Source organism: Taudactylus pleione, unplaced genomic scaffold (assembly GCF_031769625.1).
Source record: "Taudactylus pleione unplaced genomic scaffold, aTauple2 ptg000080l, whole genome shotgun sequence".
Classification (NCBI taxonomy): domain Eukaryota; kingdom Metazoa; phylum Chordata; class Amphibia; order Anura; family Myobatrachidae; genus Taudactylus; species Taudactylus pleione.
In genome coordinates this window covers 9269831-9290124 of record NW_028284482.1, presented here as the reverse complement: position 1 = coordinate 9290124, position 20294 = coordinate 9269831, and the positions used below count along the sequence as shown (strand labels likewise).

At 47.6% G+C, this 20294-nt stretch overlaps 1 protein-coding gene across 1 annotated transcript; it reads left to right on the top strand.

Moving 5' to 3' along the window:
- The first annotated feature begins 1740 nt into the window (after nt 1-1740).
- LOC148532286 (uncharacterized) lies at nt 1741-19345 on the top strand. Its single transcript, XM_088468096.1, has 6 exons — nt 1741-1848; nt 3159-3206; nt 14359-14468; nt 15773-15851; nt 16211-16390; nt 18753-19345. The coding sequence occupies exons 1-6, from the start codon at nt 1741-1743 to the stop codon at nt 19143-19145; spliced, it is 918 nt and encodes a 305-aa protein (XP_088324222.1). The 3' UTR covers nt 19146-19345.
- The last annotated feature ends 949 nt before the right edge of the window (nt 19346-20294 follow it).

The window sequence follows — 20294 nt, the reverse complement described above, 5'->3', positions numbered from 1 at the left end:
TGTGACTCTATGAGCATGCACCATAGGACCCATGCCCTGTGTGACTCTATGAGCACACATCATTGGACCCATGTACTGTAACTCTATGAGCACACATCATTGGACCCATGTACTGTGACTCTATGAGCACACATCATAGGACCCATGTACTGTGTGACTCTATGAGCACCTATCATAGGACCCATGTGTGGTAACCACCTTTTACTAATTACCCCAAGTGTGGTATGATGCAAAGGGTTCATTACCGGTCTGATTTATCCCTCGGTTCTTGTCAGTAGTCAGGCGTTATTACCGGCAACAAAAGTGTTTTACCAAAGGAATTTATACACAATGCACAAATTTATTGTCAAATAACAATCTAAATATCACGTTTTCATGACAATTGATACAATTCAGCAAATAAAGATACAATTCTAAACATACGCTTTAAACAAGTCAATGACACTTGGATCCGTACAATTTTATTTAAAGTGGGAACAGGGGTGTATCTAGTGATCCAAGCGCCCCTGGCAATGTAATGGACTGGCGCCCCCCACCCCCCCATGCAGTGCCCCCAATAATAATGCCCCAGTAGTAATCCCCCCTATGCTGCATTGCCCCCAGTAGTAGCCCCCCCTATACAGTGCCCCCAGTAGTATTCCCCCCATACAGTGCACCCCAGTAGTAGACTACAGTAGAAGGACCCCTGTATACAGTGCCCCCAGTAGTAGTCCCCCCTATATAGTGCCCCCCAGTAGTGGCCACCCCCCTAAATTGCCCCCAGTAGTGGCCACCCCTATACAGTGCTCCCAGTAGTGGCCACCCCCATAAATTGCCCCCAGTAGTGGCCACTCCTATACAGTGCCCCCCAGTAATGGGCACCCCCCCCATAAAGTGCCCCCAGTAGCTGCCACCCCCCTATTTCAGTGCCCCCCCCCCTGTAGTGCCAGGCTTACACACACAAACACACACAAAGAACAAAAAAAAAATTCAACTTACCTGATCCCCGCTCCTAATGCGACCGCCGCTGTCTGTCCTGGCCGCTCTTCTCCTGCATGGGAGAGACATCATGACGTATGACGTCTCTCCCATCACATGCTGCGGGGGGGAGCCGGCACACGGAGCTCATTAGTGAGCTCCAGCCGGCTCCCTCCATGGATGACGCAGCAGCAAATGAGAGTCTGTCTGACTCTCATTAGCTGGCTGCTATTACAAACACACAGCGCGGCTGTGTGTTTGTAAACGGTGTAGGGCAGACCGCTATCACTGCGGTCTGCCCTACACTTGTGGTGCCGGGGAACTTGTGACACTGGTGACACTGCCGGACGGCACACCCCTTTGGTAGGCGCCCCTGGCGAGTGCCATCCTGGCCAATGGGTAGATACACCCCTGAGTGGGAACGCTGGAACTTTGGATCAGACTGTGAAAATAAGGGGTTAAATGCAGGCATACATATTATATAAACTTCACATACACTGGCAAGTATGAAGCAAGTATAACTTTCAGTTAGTTTGTGCACAAAGATAATTTTGCGTACCCTTCTTTTACAGAGTTTGTCTGAATAGGAGTCCGTGTTTGCAAACGGTGCCCGAGATAATTACTGTGGAGACAAGTATTAATTCTCCTAGCAGTGCTGCAATCTGAATTGACCAAGCGACAAAGTTAATATGTCCTGTCGTTTATCTGTCCTTAAAAAACTCACTTGTCGATACTTGAAAATATGGCTGCTGTGTTTTTTCCTGACATTTGTCTGGAGTTAATATGGCTCAATTCTGCAGCACTACTGTTAATGTGATATGGCTGGGATTTCTGGGGCCCTACCAGCAGGCTGAAAGCAACCAGGAGCAAGAAACTGAGCAAGCTCAGGAGGTAATGCCGGTTCCCCAAAGCCTACGCAGGGCACATTTTTTTAGGAGGCGTTTGAAGTGAACCTGAATGCATTGGCCAATGTCGAGGTCATACAGATGTTCCCGTTGAACCATAACAAAATCTTCCATCTGTATGACCAAGTCAAACTTGACCTAGACCCTGACACAGCACGTTCACACTCTGTCTCAGGCCTGCATAAGTTTCTGGCTGTGCAGGACTTTCTGGCTACTGGGAATTTTCAGTCTGTTACTGGTAGAGTTCTCGGTATATCCCAGTCCACATTTTCCAGATACCTCACCCAGGTACTAGCAGCATTTCAGCCACTTATGGATTCCTGCATCTGCTTCCCTAGCCATGAGACACAGTGGCATGCAGTTAGGGTAGCTTTTTATGGCATTGCAGGCATGCCAAAGGTCTTTGGTGCTATTGACTGCGCACACATTAAGCTGAGACCACCTAGGGCCAGGGCACATGTATACCTAAATAGGCACCATGCCCATTCTACCAACGTGCAGGTGGTGTGTGATGCAAAACTGAAAATCATGAGTGTTGTAGTCGGCTACCCTGGCTCATATCATGATGCCTTCATCCTCAGTCAATCATCCCTTCATGATCATTTTTAGGGTGAACAAATGCCGGAGCGATGGTTGCTGCAGTGGTGTATCTATAATGGGTGCAGTGTGTGCGGGGCACAGTAGAGTCCGGGCAGTGTGTGCCCGGACTCTACTGTGCAACTGCATACACAGAACGACGGAAAAATGGCTGCCACTTAGTGCCCGGAGTCTACTAAGGCTCCAGTGGCTGGCTAGCCACATCAGTCGGCTGCCGGCCACCTGGGAGAGAGGAGGGGGCCCTGCACAGGGAGTACACACAGGCCCCCTCCTCTCTTAAGACGCCCCTGGGTTGCTGGGTCAGTACCTTTGACATTTGCACTTTATTATTGTTCTGCATGTTTAGATCTGTTGATATGTTTTTTTTAACTTACAGGTGATGCTGGGTATGGGTGTCTTTGTTGGCTTCTGACTCCGTTGGCACTTCCAGTTTCTCTTGCTGAGAATAATTATAATCGAGCACATAAGTCCACTCGATCTGTGATAGAGCGTACATTTGGCCTGCTCAAATCTAGATTCCATTGTCTTGATAAATCGGGTGGTCTTTTGTTATATATACGGTTGCTAAAGTCTCAGATATTGTGCTCAGCTGCTGTCTATTGCATAATTTGTGCTTGCAGCAGCCAATTCCGGCTGATTATGCTTTAGACAGTGAGCAGGCAGGGGACTCTGTTGTATCTGGTGACAACTTGACAACAGATAGTGGGAGGCAGATCAGGCTGCAGGTCATCAGACATAATTTTCAATGTAAGTACTGTGTGTGTTTTTGTGTTGTACCCACTTTTTTGAAACGCAAGAGTCATTTAAATAGGATTTTGCCAATAGTAACCATTGTCAATCTAAGAAATATCTTCGAGGTGTTACTCAATTGTAAAGGACATAAGAATTACATACGTTTATAACTTCCAAACTTATACAACCTTGATTAGCTTACTTAACCTTAACTACAAATAAAGACACAGACACCATAGCTTGGCTAAAAAAGGTCACAGCTTTTATTTATAATTGAATCAATTAACCTAACCAGGGTGGCAAAGAGACGCTGCAGACTCAGTTCTAGCTTTTTAACTTACTCCAAAATACTCAGGGAATGCCTAAACCGTTCCCCCTTTCAGACGCACTTAAACCGTGAGGGTCTCACTTCCCTCCTGGGCCAATCCGAGGCGTTTCGTGCAAAAACGCCCGGGTCCCCCCGTGCGGAGCAGGACAAATCCGCCTTGTACATCGAGAGCAAGTGCTCCCACAGTTATCTTGCATCCCATAAAACCACTGAGCTGCAGCGTACTCCCGCCAAAGCCAGGCCCTAATAGAGACTGGCCCGCCACCCAAAAGAACTAACCAAGAAACGAAAACAAATCCTGAACAAAAAGATTCATACCCAGTCCGTTCAAATGCACGCCATCATGACGGAAGAAACGTACAAGATCACCCTCAAAAAAGCCATGACGCACCACCAAGCCACCTATCGACACGACATGCTTAGACACTGCCACGTTCACCTTCCTCCGTGTTCTTTCCAATGCCCCAAACTTTCGCACTCCTCTCCACGTCAAGCGGGGTGTCATCTCTGACCACACCATCTGAATGGATGGCCATTTTGTACGAATCGAATCCACAATCTCACGCAGACTCACGATTAAACCCACGCCTGTCAGCTGACCAACATCATTGCCACCAACGTGAAGCACCAGCCATTCGGGCATTCCCCATTTTGCTACCGCAGAAACAATCAGTGCCAAAACACCGTCCACTCGCAAACCTCTCACTCCAATCCAACGCACTTTCCGACTACCAATTGGCAAGCCACTAGTCCGACCCGAGACATGTTTTTCCGCCCAAAAAATGTAGGAGTGGCCAACCAACCACACCTGCCCGTCTTCTTTTGTCAACACTGCAAAAGAAGAAACCCTAACATGAGAAACCACACCCAACCTGGATCAAAACGACACAACTTAGAACAAAACAGAGCAACTAACTAGCAGGGATGCCAAAAAAGGGGGAAACAGGAACCCGAGTGAAGAAGAAAAAACCAAAAACCTACCCGTGAACCAAATTGGGCAAGATCATGTATAACGGGAGGAAAATTAAAAAATCCCCTCACACCCCCAATTGTTGAACGCTAACCGTTCAACGATTGGCAGGTAAACAACGTTTTCAGGTTATCGCAGGGTGCGCACCTACAACTTGTCGCAGCGAACATACTTCTTATAACACCCTGACTTCCAACGCCCCACCTTTTGAATATCCGAAGGAGATGCCCCTGCAAGCGCTGCACAAGTGGCTGCCCCTATTCGAAAGGAATGGGTGCCATAATCTGTATGATCTAAACCCAATTCTATTAAACTTCGCTTAAATAACGCAGTGAACTGAAACTTTGTGAGAGGCTTAGCATCCGCATGAACCAACCACTGAATCCCCCCAACTGGGCGCACTAACATGTATTGCGATGCTAAATGAACCGGGCAAATATTACAATCCTGCTGCTGCGCAAGCGTGACCCATTTACCTCTACCTGACTGATCCGTTTTAGAGAGACGGAGCTTACAAAGCACCGCCGCATCTCTAAAAACAATGTCCTTATACAACAACCCGGAGGACTCAGATAAACTATTAACTGCCACTAATTCGCTAACACTGAAAGCTCCAAAAAACGCAGCAGAAAAAGCTAAACGAAAAAGAGCAGCCTCAAACGAATCAGAAGCTACCTTCTCCATAACCTTAAGCAATGCTGCCAAAAGCTGGGTGTCCACCGGCCGACGGGAATCGGCGTGAACAGGAGCTTGCCTAGCCCAACCTTTTAGAGCCTTAGCAAGAAGAAAAGACCTGGTTGGGTCAATCAAACCTTTTAGTTTGCAAAAAAAAAAGACTCCCGTAAGCGCCGACGCCACGTAGGCCCTGGACCTCCCCTGCTGATATCTCTCCCACACAAAGGATGACAGCAACTCCTTCGGAGACTTACCCTCCGAATCTTGGCGCGCGCAGTGACTGCTCCAATCCCGCCATGCGGCCGAGTATTTGCGGAGAGTTGATGGAGCGAGCGATTGCATCGCCAAAGCCTCTAAGCCGGCCTGATTATCTGCCACACAAACGGGGGCATGTCAAACCAACAGCAGAAGCAGACGGTGCAAGCGCCCGAAAACGTTCAAATTGAAAACGAGACAATGCGTCTGCAATCTCGTTAACAACACCCGGTACATGACGAGCTCTAAAACGTATGTTGGCCTCTAAACAGCGCAAAATTAAATGACGAAGCAAATGCAAAACTAACGGAGAGGATGATCGCTGATTGTTAATAGCATGCACCACCCCCAAATTGTCGCACCAAAAAATTACATGCCGGTTACTCAGACGCGCTGACCAGAGTTCCACAGCAACGACAATTGGGAACAGTTCCAAGAGCACAAATTACTAGTTAAGCCTTTGTCGCGCCAAACTAAAGGCCAAGCAGTAGCGCACCATTCCCCATTGAAAAAAGCCCCAAAACCAGATGATCCAGCCGCATCAGTATACAGTTGCAATGACCCATTTGCCACTGGAGGCGCTGGCCAAATACGTTCGCCATTGAACTGAACCAGAAACTTGGCCCAAACCCGAAGATCTTGCTTAATCTCTGACGACAAACGAATATGATGATGCGGCTGTCTCGACCCAGCAGTGGCCCTCTCCAATTTCCTACAGAAAACCCTGCCCATGGGAATTATGCGACAAGCAAAATTAAAGGAACCCAGCAGTGACTGAACTCCACGTAATCTTACCGTGTCCACTGCTAAACAACCCGCAATCTGTTCTAACAATCTAGCCACTTTGTCGCTTGGTAACCTACAACAACCCGCAACCGTGTCTATCTCAATTCCCAAGTACGACAGACAGGAAATGGGACCCTCCGTCTTATCTTGCGCAATGGGAACTCCTAAACTGCGAAACAGAGCTTGAGCGGAAAACAGGAGGTCTGCACAGACGTCGCTCTCCCCTGGACCTATGAAGAGAAAGTCATCTAAATAGTGTGCCACGCCCGCTTGTCCTGTGCCGGCATGAACACACCAGTGTAGAAAAGAGCTGAATTTCTCAAAATAGGCACAGGAAACCGCACAACCCATAGGCAAACATTTGTCAACAAAGTAACCTGACTCTAGTTTGAATCCCATAAACTGCATAGCGTCTGGGTGCAACGGCAATAAACGGAAGGCTGACTCAATGTCTAACTTAGCCAGCAGCGCGCCCTGCCCAAAACTGCGCACTAAACCTAAGACTTCATCAAAACTTTGATATTTCACTCTACAAAAACTATCAGGAATGGCGTCATTCACCGAACGCCCATCAGGATATGATAGGTGTTGGATCAAACGAAACTTCCCAGGGGCCTTCTTGGGTACCACACCTACCGGAGAGATACAAAGATCCTGCAACGGAGGAACAGGGAAAGGACCCTCCATCCTCCCCAGCAGCACCTCAGCCCTAACTTTCGCTTGCACAACTTCTGGGTAGTCCCTGGCCGAGCGCAAGTTACGGGGAGACCGGACCCATAAAGGACCCACTATTGGCAGAGAAAAACCGAACGAAAAACCTTCTAACAAAAAAGAAGCGTCCTCCTTATGAGGATATAGACCCAACCAGCGAGCTAGTGCAGCTAAACAAATAGGCGAATGAGCCTTAACCAGCTCCTTTTGACCCTTCACGATCCTGGGTGGCACTAGCAGACCCTCTACGGCAATCCTTGGCTGGATGTTCCCCCCCGCAGAGACGACAGGAGTGACGAAAACGACAGGACGACCCCCGTGTACACCGGGAGTCGTTGAAAGCAAAACACTTGCCCTTCATAACTCCCGTCGCCCCCGTCCTGCCACTAGCATAACCCTTGCGAGGATGCATCCCGTCCAAAGGGGGCCTACGCTGCTGCGACACCTCTAACCACACCTCTACGTCTTTTGCTCCGAACGGAATAATCTTGCTGCCATCATGCTTTCTTCTAAATTGCACGTCGTATTCCCGCCATGCCAAGGCCCGCGAACGGACAAACATGTCTAGCACTAAAAAAAATATATCTCACTATGTTTACATGTTCATCCGCTCGCGTCTCCAAATAGCACGCCGCAAATACCAGCATGCCCTTCAACCAACTGGTGAAACTACAGAAAGCCTCCTCGCCCATACCCCCCGCCTTCTTAGCCTGACCAAAAGCCTTTTTCATATCTTCGGTAAGCGTAAAGAAGTCGACAAATTTACCTTTACGAATTCTCCCCCTCACACTCTTTCGCAGGCCGCGAAGAACGGCGGTGTTCGCACAATGCACTGAATCAGCCCCTGCCACCACTGTAGCTAGCTCCACACTAACGCCCTGTGCAGCTGTACTCACTGACTTCTTGGCTAAACGCCTGGCAACCATTTTGGCTATTTTACGCGGGCGCGCAGGGGAACCAGAAGAATGAGAAGAAGAGGAGGAGTCAGACATAGACGAACAAGAAGACTCATGCTCACCAGCACCAGATGGACCCGGAACAGCTCCCTCGACTTGCTCATTCGTCGTGGCCGAAGACTCGCCTGTCGTCCCTTTCTCCGCGCACACCGGATCAGCTGCTGCAACAGTGATTGGTTCGCTTGACGGAGCCTCGATCGCCCTCCGATTATCTGCAACCGGGGTAGACTGGTGAACAACAGGACTGGAAGTCACTACCATCTGCGCGGGGGGGGTGGGAATGCCGGGCGTAGGCGGAAGGGGTGCAGGCGCGGCTAACAGACGAGCCGGAGGCACCAGCGTGAAGTCGGGCGTCGCGGACAAACTGGTGGAGGTTTGACTGTACATGACAGGAGATGCGGAAGGTAGCATCGGCATGGGAGCCGATGATGCGCTTTGCTGCGAAATTGGCAAATAAGGGAAATAAAGCTGCGGATGAAAACCTGAGAAAGGGTAAGGTCCAAAAGTGGCCCCAGAGTAGTTGGGATAAAAAGGCGGAGAGGACACAACTGAGGTGGAGGGATAAATGGGGGGGGCCGCCCCGGAGCTCCATGAAGCCTGACCCCAGGATGAGCCGACTGACAAGGGGGGCGCATTATAAATGGGAGGTGGGGCACTGTTGGCGGGGAACCATGGATTCTGATAGGTGGAAGGGACAGCTTGCCTAGGCCAAAATTGGGCAGGTTGACTAAGCATGGGGCTGATAGACCCAGGAGTGCTACTCAAAATGGCCGCCGGGGTTAAGATGGCCGCCGGGCCCGACGTGCAGACCAGGCCTGCGGGACCCCCCGCTCCCCGGGGACCAAAACCTAATGACCCCACGTGACCCGCGACGCTAACCGCCGGCGGGCCCAATGCAGAGTAACCAGCGGGAGGCGCGAGCACTTGCGCCCCCGCCGGTGCAGCGTAAGCGGCAGCCGACGTGTGGCTGATGGGCGCCGGCAAGGAGCGTCCAGCGGACGCTCCCGACGGCGGGCCCGATGCAGAGTGACCAGCGGGAGGCGCGAGCACTCGCGCCCCCGCCGGTGCAGCGTAAGCGGCAGCCGCCGCGTGGCTGGTGGGCGCCGGCAAGGAGCGTCCATCGGACGCTCCCGTCGGCGGACCCGAAGCAGAGTAACCAGCGGGAGGCGCGAGCACTCCCCCCCCCGCTGGCGCAGCGGAAGTGCCAGCCGCTGCGCGACTGCTGTGGGACGGCGAGGAGCGTCCATCGGACGCTCCCGCCGGAGCCGCGTGGGGAGTCAGTCGGCCCGGGGAGGTTGCCGAGTGCACAACCTCCGCCGGGGTAGTAGGACCCGCATGATGCGCTGGTGCAGCCGCACCAGCGTGCACGGGAGGAGGGGGAGCCGATGGGAAGGACGGCAGTATCAGAGGTGAGGTGGGGGGGGAAGGAGGACGTGGGGACAGCACAGGTGGGGAAAGGGGGGGGCGCGGACGCGCAGGGGGCAAGCTGAGGGGGCTAGCATAATCAGCTAGCTGACGGGGTGGGGGAGCAGAGCGACGTGGGCGAGGCATGATCAAACTAAGCTGCCTGGGCTATGGCACAGGGGCACTGGTACTTAGCTTTCAAAATTTCTTTCAAAGAGAGTGATCCCAAGGACCACAGGCTCCTATATAGTCCCCTATAACCACTCTCCCAAACTATATGACTGGCCCTTGGAAGCAGCTGATCACACCCAAACTAATACTCAATTTACCCAGCAACAAGGCTGTCATTCAAAACACACTGTCAGTAAAAACTAATAATCTTAACACTCCTCAATCCTATTCATATTTCGTCATTCATTCTGTTTGTTTGCTATGTGCTTCTTCATTTGGTTTCATAACTTGCATGTGTTTTTTCATGTTAAACCCAAAAATGTACTCCTGTTGCAGGTATGTCTGACATGTGGGCCTCTACCTGCTGTGTTACTTCCTAGGCCAGCAGGTCCTTCCTTTTAATGTGCAATGCCTAGTTATGTATGTTAGAATGTCTATTTGCTTGGCTTTGTGTTTTTCGCATATTTGTTACCACTGGTTTATCATTTTTATTTTATAAGTTTAAGCAGTGTGAATAGTGTGGGTTTTATCTGAGGAACTCATACTTCCCTAAGTTTTCTCTTGTTTATTAATTTTGGTTTCTAAATAATATTTTTAGATGTTATATGGCCCGTATTCAATTAGAGCGGACCCGCGATACTTTTTCGCCTCTCCTGACTTTCCGCCTACTTCGCCTATTTTGCAGGCGGAAAAGTATCTCGCGCGTGCCCGCGTATCACCGTATTCAGTTTCAAAGTAGGCGAAAACGAGACCCGGCAAAACTTGAACAGGCGGAAAGTACTGTCAGATTTGGGGAAATCAGCCTGACACCCCCCACATGATGCTCTGACATGGGGGTTAGCTATCGTACCCCCCGATTTGGCTTGCTGAAGGTATTTGGTATTTTTAAATGGGCTCAATAGCTGCTAAGTAGCGTTTTATAATAAGTGGTGCAGAATAGTATTTAGGAGGGTTTTTTTTGTTGAAAATAACTTAACAATAACAAATTTGGGGTACTTGAAAATGGGGGCCACCATATTTAAAAGTTGCTAAAGTAAAGTTGAAAAAATCGTGAAAAATCCACCTGCCGCAAGCACTTGCAATCAAAAAACACTTGGGGCATACTTGGGGACCCCCCAAGAGTCAAGTTTGCTAGTTTTTAACTTTGTACCCCAACATTTTTTTTTGCGCCCCCAAGTCATTTTTTGGGGTTATCTTATGTATTTTTTATATTTTTTTAACACAGTTTACCTTTGGGGGACTGTCTGAAGGCTGCACGGGGGTTTCTGCAACATTGCACCCCAAAACCCCAATTCTACACTTTTTTCCCCCTCCTATTCATAGGCGAAACTTTTCCGCCTATTACATTTGTCGAAGCTGGATTATTGGCTGAGACAAGATCAGTTTAAAATTGCATCGCAGCGACAACATCTTGCGACTGGCCGCTAGACTCCATTTTAGAAACAAGAATCTGCAAGACGTCATTTTGCGACCAGCGCCATTTTAAGTTACAACTCACCAGCTCAGTATAGATGGCAATGTTTTTGATAATCTACCAAGGGCAACTGGAAGAACAGCCCCTGAGAAAAAAGTAAATAGAATAGACAATGCACCTGAATACTGTGAATGTTTTACATACAAATTGGGAATCCCTGTATGTAAACAAGTATAGTTGTGGGAATTGTAATATAACCCAGGCATTGATCTACACAATTGAATTTGTCTGAATCCTAAACAGGTTTTAGTCCCACACCCAGACAGAATGGCCCCAGCTTCATAGCTGGGGGTGACACATTTGCATTACAGTTTGAAACTGTAAATAAGGAGATATGTGTGTGTATATATACATATATATATATACATATATATATATATATATATATATATATATGTGTATATTATACACACACACATACCTCCCAGCTGTGATGGACAGCAATGTGCATTGGCTGTATTACCCTCTCCTAGCACCTGAGTCACAATGCTGTAGTCCTGGACTTCCCTGGTAATTTATGATTGGTGCCGGCTCCAGGAGTGGGGCTGCAGTACAGTCCAAAATTTCCCATCCCAGCCAGTGATGTTTGGCAGTGTGTGAAATGACAGTTGGTGTGGCTCCCCTATTTGAATTTTGAACTGCCCTGCAGCCCAAGAGTGAAGTCCAGGACCACAGCATTGTGTCCCTCCTGAAGAGGGTGATGTTGGGAGGTATGTATTATATATATATATATATATATATATATATATTAAATTTCTTACATTATGTAAAATAGAGAATGTGTTAGTTGAGTTAATAGAGTTGTGTGATGGGTAGCAATGTGCATTGGTTGTATTACCCTCTCCTAGCCCCTGGGTCACTATAACACAGCTGGGTTACTCAGAGCATCTCCTGCCATGGTTGTGTGATGGGCAGCAATGTGCATTGGCTGTATTACCCTCTCCTAGCACCTGGGTCACTATAACACAGCTGGGTTACTCAGAGCATCCGCTGCCATGGCTGTGTGATGGGCAGCAATGTGCATTGGCTGTATTACCCTCTCCTAGCACCTGGGTCACTATAACACAGCTGTGTTACTCAGAGCATCCGCTGCCATGGCTGTGTGATGGGTAGCAATGTGCATTGGCTATATTACCCTCTCCTAGCACCTGGGTCATTATAACACAGCTGGGTTACTCAGAGCATCTCATGCCATGGCTGTGTGATGGGCAGCAATGTGCATTGGCTGTATTACTCTCTCCTAGCACCTGGGTCACTATAACACAGCTGGGTTACTCAGAGCATCTGCTGCCATGGTTGTGTGATGGGCAGCAATGTGCATTGGCTGTATTACCCTCTCCTAGCACCTGGGTCACTATAACACAGCTGGGTTACTCAGAGCATCTGTTGCCATGGTTGTGTGATGGGCAGCAATGTGCATTGGCTGTATTACCCTCTCCTAGCACCAGTGGCATAACTAGGGTATTTGGAGCCAAGGGCAAATTTAAAAATGGAGCGCCCCCTATGTGCGTGCACCGAAAAATGTGCGTAGTCACTTAAAAAGGGGCATGTCAACATGACACATACCCCTTTCTCGTCTTTATGAACATTCCTTTCCATTCCATATGTACCTTAATGCAGTATCCTTTATACAGTCCCCCCTATGCAGTGCCCTCAGTAGTGCCCCTTATACAGTACCCCCAGTATGCAATGTCCCCAGTGGTGGTCCCTCTTATGCAGACCCCCTGTAGTGCCCCTTATACAGTACCCCCAGTATGCAATATCCCCAGTAGTGGTCCCTCTTATGCAGACCCCCAGTAGTGCCCCTTATACAGTACCCCCAGTAGTGATCCCCTTATGCAGTGCCCCATTTAGTGGTCCCCCCTATGCAGTGCCCCCAGTAGTGGTCCCAATTATGCAGGCCCCCAGTAGTGATCCCCTCTATCCAGTGCCCCTTATACAGTGCCCCTGTAGTGGTCCTTCCTATTCAGTGCCCCCAGTAGGGTTCCCCCAGTGCAGTGCCCCTTATGTCTCCAGTAGTAAGTCTCTTATATAGTGCCCCCAGTAGTAGCCCCCCTATGCAGAGCCCCAGTAGTGCTCCCTCTATGCAGTGCCCCAGTAGTGGTGCCCACTATGCAGTGCCCCCAGTAGTGTCCCCCCCATGCAGTGCTCTTTATACAGTGCCCCCAGTAGTAGTCCCCCTATGCAATGCCCCCAGTAGTGGTCCCCCGATGAAGTGTCCCAGTAGTGGTCCCCTCCCCGATGCAGTGCCCTCAGTCGTAGTGCCCCCAGTAGAGGTCCCTCCTAGTAGTGCCCCAGTAGAGTTCCCCCAAGTAGTTCCCCCAGTAGTAGCCCCAACCTTCCCAGAAAAATACACACAAGTAAAGAAAAGAAAAACACCTGAATCCCCGCTCTTGCAGTGGGCACAGCAGCCAATGAGAGTCTGTCTGACTTTCATTGGCTGCTGATTAACACACACATCACTGCCGCATGGTGGCAATGTGTGTGCAGCAGCCAATGATAGTCTGACCCATATTGGCTGCTGATTTAATATACACATCACCGTCGCCTAACACCAATCACTGGACTGTGATAAGGGGCCTCCAAGCTGCCTGTTCCAGCAATCTTATCCTGTATGTAACTTTCTTCCAGCATATAATAGATTCTACTGCTGGGTATTACAGTACAGGAATTCTGTTACACATAGAGTATACATGCAAAATAATAGAGCAGTAAAGCCATACAGATATACCCAGTGATAGTTTATATAGTTAGAAACACAATATATAGATAGAAAAGCATTGACCAATAATGTAGAAGATCGGGGGGAGGGTAGATTTACTAGGCCATGGTTTATCAAAACCGCCAATGATCCGCAGCTTTTACTGATGGTTATTAACCGGCATCAGTAATTAATGCTAAACTAGATGGATTTACTATTTACTACTGGTGCCATTTTCAATCCATCAGTCAAAGCTGCAGTTAATTGGTGGCTTTGATAAACCATGGCCTAGTGACTAACCAGAGACATTATCCCATACATCAGGGGTAGGCAATGCTGGGCACTCCAGCTCGTAGAACTACACATGACAGGATGCCTTGCCATAGCTTTAGAATGCCCTAAAGTAAAACTCTGGCAGAGTATGCTGGTAGTTCTGTTGCACCTGGAGTGCCGCACATTGCCTATCCCTGCCCTAAAATATTAGCCCCAAATATGTCAGTATCCATCAATAAGTATAACTGATCTACAGTTTGTCTCAATTGGGCTCTCACTAAGTTTTTACTGTCACTCATCAGATAAGAGAACATCATTATCTCCTGTCACTCCTGTAAGTGTTTCATGTTGCAATCCCACAGGTGTGACACTTCCATAAGGCTAGATGGTGCTGATTTATGTTTCTAGATTAGGGGCCATTGGGAAGTTCATACTGAGAATTTCCATCTCTCTTTTCTTGCAGACTGACAATGAGAACCTACAAAAAGAACTGGCCCAGCTCCGGCAGCAACACAGCACGGAGGCAGAGCAGCTGTACAGCATTATATCCGTGCTCAGTGACCAACTCAGAGGGTATTTATATTCTGTCATGTAACACTATATATACTCTGGGAGTAAGTCATTTATATAGCTGTAACTAAATTATGTAACACTGTATATACTATGGCAGTAATCATTTGTCTAGGTCAGTGGTTCCCAAACTTTTTCGAGCCACGGCACCCTATATTATCAGCATTTTTTCCACGGTACCCCTGGGCCAAAAGTTTCTTATTGAGAAATTCAGAACAAATTAAATAAAGTAAATTGTGCTTCTATGTCACCCTTAGGTTCAGTTATGTGGTGGATGACAGGGCTGTGCTTCTGTTTGTCCACATATTCTTTGATTGGCAGCCCTTAGCACTGATTTTATCTATCACACTGACTAAAATTATTTTATTTGGTACTGGACCACCACTCCGAGATACCCCTGCATGTGCACCGAGGGACCCCAGGATACCACGGCACACAGTTTGGGAACCACTGGTCTAGGTGTAATTATGTAACACTGTATATACTCTGGTAGTAAGTCATTTATCTAGGTGTAACTATGTAACACTGTATATACTCTAGTAGTAAGTCATTTATCTAGGTGTAATTATGTAACACTGTATATACGCTAGTAGTAAGTCATTTATCTAGGTGTAATTATGTAACACTGTATATACTCTGGTAGTTTGTCATTTATCTAGGTATAATTATGTAACACTGTATATACTCTGGTAGTAAGTCATTTATCTAGGTGTAATTATGTAACACTGTATATAACTATATACTCTAGTAGTAAGTCATTTATCTAGGTGTAATTATGTAACACTATATACTCTGGTAGTAAGTCATTTATCTAGGTGTAATTATGTAACACTGTATATACTCTGGTAGTAAGTCATTTATCTAGGTGTAATTATGTAACACTGTATATACTCTGGTAGTAAGTCATTTATCTAGGTGTAATTATGTAACACTGTATATACTCTGGTAGTAAGTCATTTATCTAGGTGTAACTATGTACCACTGTATATACTCTGGTAGTAAGTCATTAGTCTAGGTGTAATTATGTAACACTGTATATACTCTGGTAGTAAGTCATTTATCTAGGTGTAAAGAGGGTGAGAGGATAATGTACTGCTGATGTTCCCGTAGCTCAGCGATTATGCTCATGCACAAAACATTGTGACTAGCCCTACAGCGCATGCATTACACAGAGTGCATACACAAAGGTGCTTCTACCAACGGGACAGACGGTATCAGAAATGGAGTGGAAAAGTGATGGGCGTTCCTGTGCGCTGACTGGGAGGTGAACTTAAAATAAATAAATAAAACTGCACATTATCTCTTAGTGTGACCACGAGGAACGCCATCCTGGAACAACAGCTGGAGAAGAATCAAACAGCAACAATGGATCAGGATGAACATCAGGTCAGTGATAATGATAATGAGCCCATCACCTGCACACAGTATAGGCAGCCAGTCTATTTATCTCCAGGAGACCCATTTACCAATATTCCCAATAATGCACATGAGCTAGTGGCCATTATTGGAGAGGGATCCTTTGGAAGATGTTACACCGATATCACCATAGCTACATGTAACACACCTGCTCCAGGGGTAGTGTAGTGACCTGGTCAGTGTGAGGATATAGATATACAGGAGGTGGAAGTGGCCCAGTGTACAGTGACAGACTATACCGCCACTTCTCCCACGGCTCTCATTGTATGGCCATAATAATAACGGATCTGTCCTCTCTCCCTCCCCTTCTCTCTGTGCCTGTATTGCAGACTGATCCATCACCAGCTCCCTGTGCCCAAACACCCAGCACCAGGGATGGCTGGAGGCGGCTCTGGACCTCTATCCATGTCATCTTCCAGAGACTGCAACACTTTTTCAGAAGAGAGAGGCCCAGCCCACCCAAGAGCCCCAGCACTGACGCAGCACCCCTTAGTGCCATGCAGATGCAGGTAATTGTATGAGGAGTCATTTGGACACAAGTAATGGTGCAGTAATTACAGTATTAATATAAAGAAGGGATGGAGGTAACTGTGCTTAAAAATAGAGGTAAAAGAACTAGGGATGTGCACCGGACCATTTTTGCCGGATTTGGAATTGGTTCTAATTCGTCGCCCGGCTTTGGATTTGCCAAACTGCGGTGACTGGCTTTGGATTTGGATTTTTTACCAAAATTAACAAAAAAAGCTAAAATCACATAAATTGTTTTTTTTTTTCTTCCTAAAGTATTATTAACCTCGATAACATTAATTTCCAGTCAATTTAGACCACCTCACAGCTTATAATATTGTTTTCACCATTATTGGCTGAAGGTTGCAGTGAGCTGACTGGTTACTAAGTGACAGAGCAGCGGCGCAGCTTAAAGCACATCTATGAAACATTGCCACACAGCAGTGGCAGAAATGAAAAGTAGTGCAAGATGGAATTGTCCTTGGGCCCTCCCACCCACCCAGTGGGGTACGGCCAGCAGAATCGCAGTACTTGTTTACAAAGTGGGCTACAGCCCGCAGAGTCACAGTGCACAATCTTATTCACATTACACCGCACATAGGCCCTCATTCAGAGGCGCTCGCAAGAAGCGAGCACTCATTCTGAATGAGGGCGGCCGCTTGTATTTTTTAGTGCGGCCTCCTGGTCGCTAGCTAAGCTGTGGGTTACCACCCACAGCTTTAGCAACTGACCAGGTTGATGGTCGCGATGGTCAAGACCATCGCGACCATCTGGGTTTTGACGAGACCCTAAGGTTGGGTCTCGGCAACCGCAAGCCCCAGGGAGCTTCCTGCTCTGATCGAGCAGGAAGCTCCCCACTGACATCACTACTGATGTCAGTGCGGCCGCCCAGAAAACAGCAGGCGTTCCTTAAGGAATGCCTCCATTTGTGAAACCACCCCCCCGCCACGCCTACAAAATGGGTCGAACTGTCGATCAACATCTACAGCCGGCCGACCTTTTGTAGTGAGCTCCTGAGCGAGAGAATTTCTCTCTCGCTCTGGGGCTTGCGCACGTGCAATGCGGCTGCTGCGCGTGCGCAGGGCCTAAACATCAACCTGGTTGCGAGCGCTCAGCGCTTGCGACCGGGTCTGGATGAGGGCTATAGTGCCCCTGATTCATATTACACTATAGTGTCTATTATTTATGTTACAACACACAGTAGTGCCCCTTTTACACAATGCCCACACTAGTGCCCCTTTTACACAATGCCCACAGTAGTGACCCTTTTACACAAAGCCCACAGTAGTAATGCCCCTTATACAATGCCCACAGTAGTAGTGCCACTTATACAATGCCCACAACAATAGTGTCCCTTACACAATGCCCCCAGCAGTGGTGCCCCTTATGCAGTGTCCTTAGTAGCAGTGCCCCCTCTGCATTTGCTCGAGTAGTAATGCATCTTGTAGTAGTGCCATCAATAGTTATGCCCCTTGTAGTTATTCCCCAAGTGGTAGTGCCCCTAGTAGTATGCCCCCATTAGCAGTGCCCCCAGAAGTATGCCCCCAGTAGTATGTTCCCATTAGTAGTGTCCCTAGTATACCGCCATTAGCAGTTCCCCCAGTACTATGCCCCCATTAGCAGTACCCCAGTAGTATGCCTCCAGTAGCAGTGCCCCCAAGTAGTATGCCCCCCCCCCAGTAGTATGCCCCCATTAGTAGTGCCCCCATTAGCAGTACACCCATTAGCAGTGCCCCCAGTAGTATGCCCCCATTAGTGCCCCCAGTAGCAGTACACCCAGTAGTGTGCCCCCATTAGCAGTGCCCCCAGTAGTATGCCCCCATTAGCAGTGATGCCCCCAGTAGTATGCTCCCAGTACTGCCCCCTTGCACACAAATAAAAAAGAAAAAAAAAACGTACCTAAATCCCCTGCTGCCATCCGCTCTGCTCTATTACGCATTGCAGAGGGAGCCGGAAGACAGAGCTCATGAGTGAGCTCAAGCCGGCTCCCTCCATGCAGCAGCCAATGAGAGTCTGTGTTGCTCTCCTTGGCTGCTATAACAAACACACAGTTGTCGCTGGCGGCTGTGTGTTTGTTTCTGTGTAAGGCAGACTGCTATCACTGCGTTCTGCCCTACACTAGTGGGGCCCTGACATCGGATTCTCATGCGAGAATCCGACATGAGGAGGCCACCGTTCGGACTCGAAGGGGGATCCGAGTCAGGCGGGGAACACCCGAACAGCGTTCGGGTGGACTCGGATACCCAATGTTTGGAGCGGTTCGGATTCCACAGAATCCGAACTGCTCATCTCTAAAAAGAACCATATTCTATAGAAATAAGCATCACTTTTTGGTTATAATCACAACTTTTTTATGACTTGTAGATCATTCAGAGAGAGATAACTGACCTGAGCCAGATGCTGCAAAGCAGGAGAGAATACGTCCAGCAGGTCACCCTCATAAGAGAGGCAGAGGAAACATCCAGGAGAGAAGCAGAGGAGCTGAGAGAACAACTACAGGAGGAGAAAGCAGAGAGGGGAAGGCTGGCAGCATTACTATCAGATAACAGGAAGAAGATGCAGGTTATGGATGATGAGCTAACCATCACAAAGGCAGCAGCAAAAGGTCACAATAAGCTGAAAAAACAGTTTAATAAATTGGTGGCCAAGCTAAAGAAAAAAGACCAGGACATAGAGGGGCTACAGCAGGAGATCACTGTGCTGAAGACATGGATGAATATCGTCAGGGCAGCGAAAGCTGAAGAAAGTAATAAATGAATGATCAGCAGAGCCCGGAGCAATGTAGCTTAGGGAACAAACTCTAATATCTTTTAAAAGCAAAAATAAAACTTTTTTTATTTGCAAACTAAACTTATAAGCCTTCTAGTAACAACTTTTTTGAAAAAGATCTTTGGAACATGTTTGAATCACAATCGTTAGTAAAAATTAAACTTATGAACAATTAGAAATAATTATAAAAACTTAGCTCAGTCTAAATAAGATCACTCTTGGCTGACATCAAGGCAGCTGCCGAAGCAGGTGGGGTATGAGATGCCCACATGCACTTTACACATATGTACTCGCTACGCTATCGCTTGCCACACTATACCACCATCACTATGCAAACTGGATACATCACAACTATAGCTACATGAGACTGCAACTTGCGCACAGTATTTTTAAAAAAGTTGTAGGAGTTTAAATCTAGCTGGGGTAAGTTACACCCCACCTAGTTCACAGAAGATTAATAGAAGGTTGCGTGTCAGTCACATGTTTCACTATTGTAGGACAGACCACTGTATACTTATGTGTTTATTCAGAAATTAAATTACTTATTTTAAAAAATATGTAATGGACCTACATTTGGGATTTAGAGGTGCTGGGACACCTATGAGTCTTGTTTCTTTTGCACCCCAAGTGAGAGGACATCAGGAAACATGTTTCAATGTTTGTTCCTTGTGTGTCACCCCAAAGCTCTGCTGAATTGTGCAAAGTTATTGTGTATTGTGCTTTTTTGTTTATATAAAAAAAGAAAAACACATCAATTGGCACATTAAATATGAGGTGAACAGGGGACACTACAGTGTGGTATAATGTGAACTAGAGGCACTACAGTGTTATAATCTGAACTGGATGCACTACAGAGTGGTATACTATGAATTGGATGCACTACAGTGTGGTATAATGTGAACTAGGGGCACTACAATGTGGTATTATATGAACTGGATTCACTACAGAGTGGCATTATGTGAACCGGGGCACTACAATGTGCTATAATATGAATTGGATTCTCTACAGAGTGGCATAATGTAAACTGGGGAGCTACAATGTGGTACAATATGAACTGGGGCACTACAGTGTGGCATAATGTGAACTGGGCACTATCTTGTGGTTTAATGTAAATTGAGGGCACTACAGTGTGGCATG

Coding starts and splice junctions, on each gene's coding strand:
- LOC148532286 (XM_088468096.1), top strand. CDS start 1,741: ATGGCTCAATTCTGCAGCACTACTGTTAATGTGATATGGCTGGGATTT. Junction 3,207..14,358: donor CATCAGACATAATTTTCAAT/GTAAGTACTGTG, acceptor CTTTTCTTGCAG/ACTGACAATGAGAACCTACA. Junction 15,852..16,210: donor TGGATCAGGATGAACATCAG/GTCAGTGATAAT, acceptor CCTGTATTGCAG/ACTGATCCATCACCAGCTCC.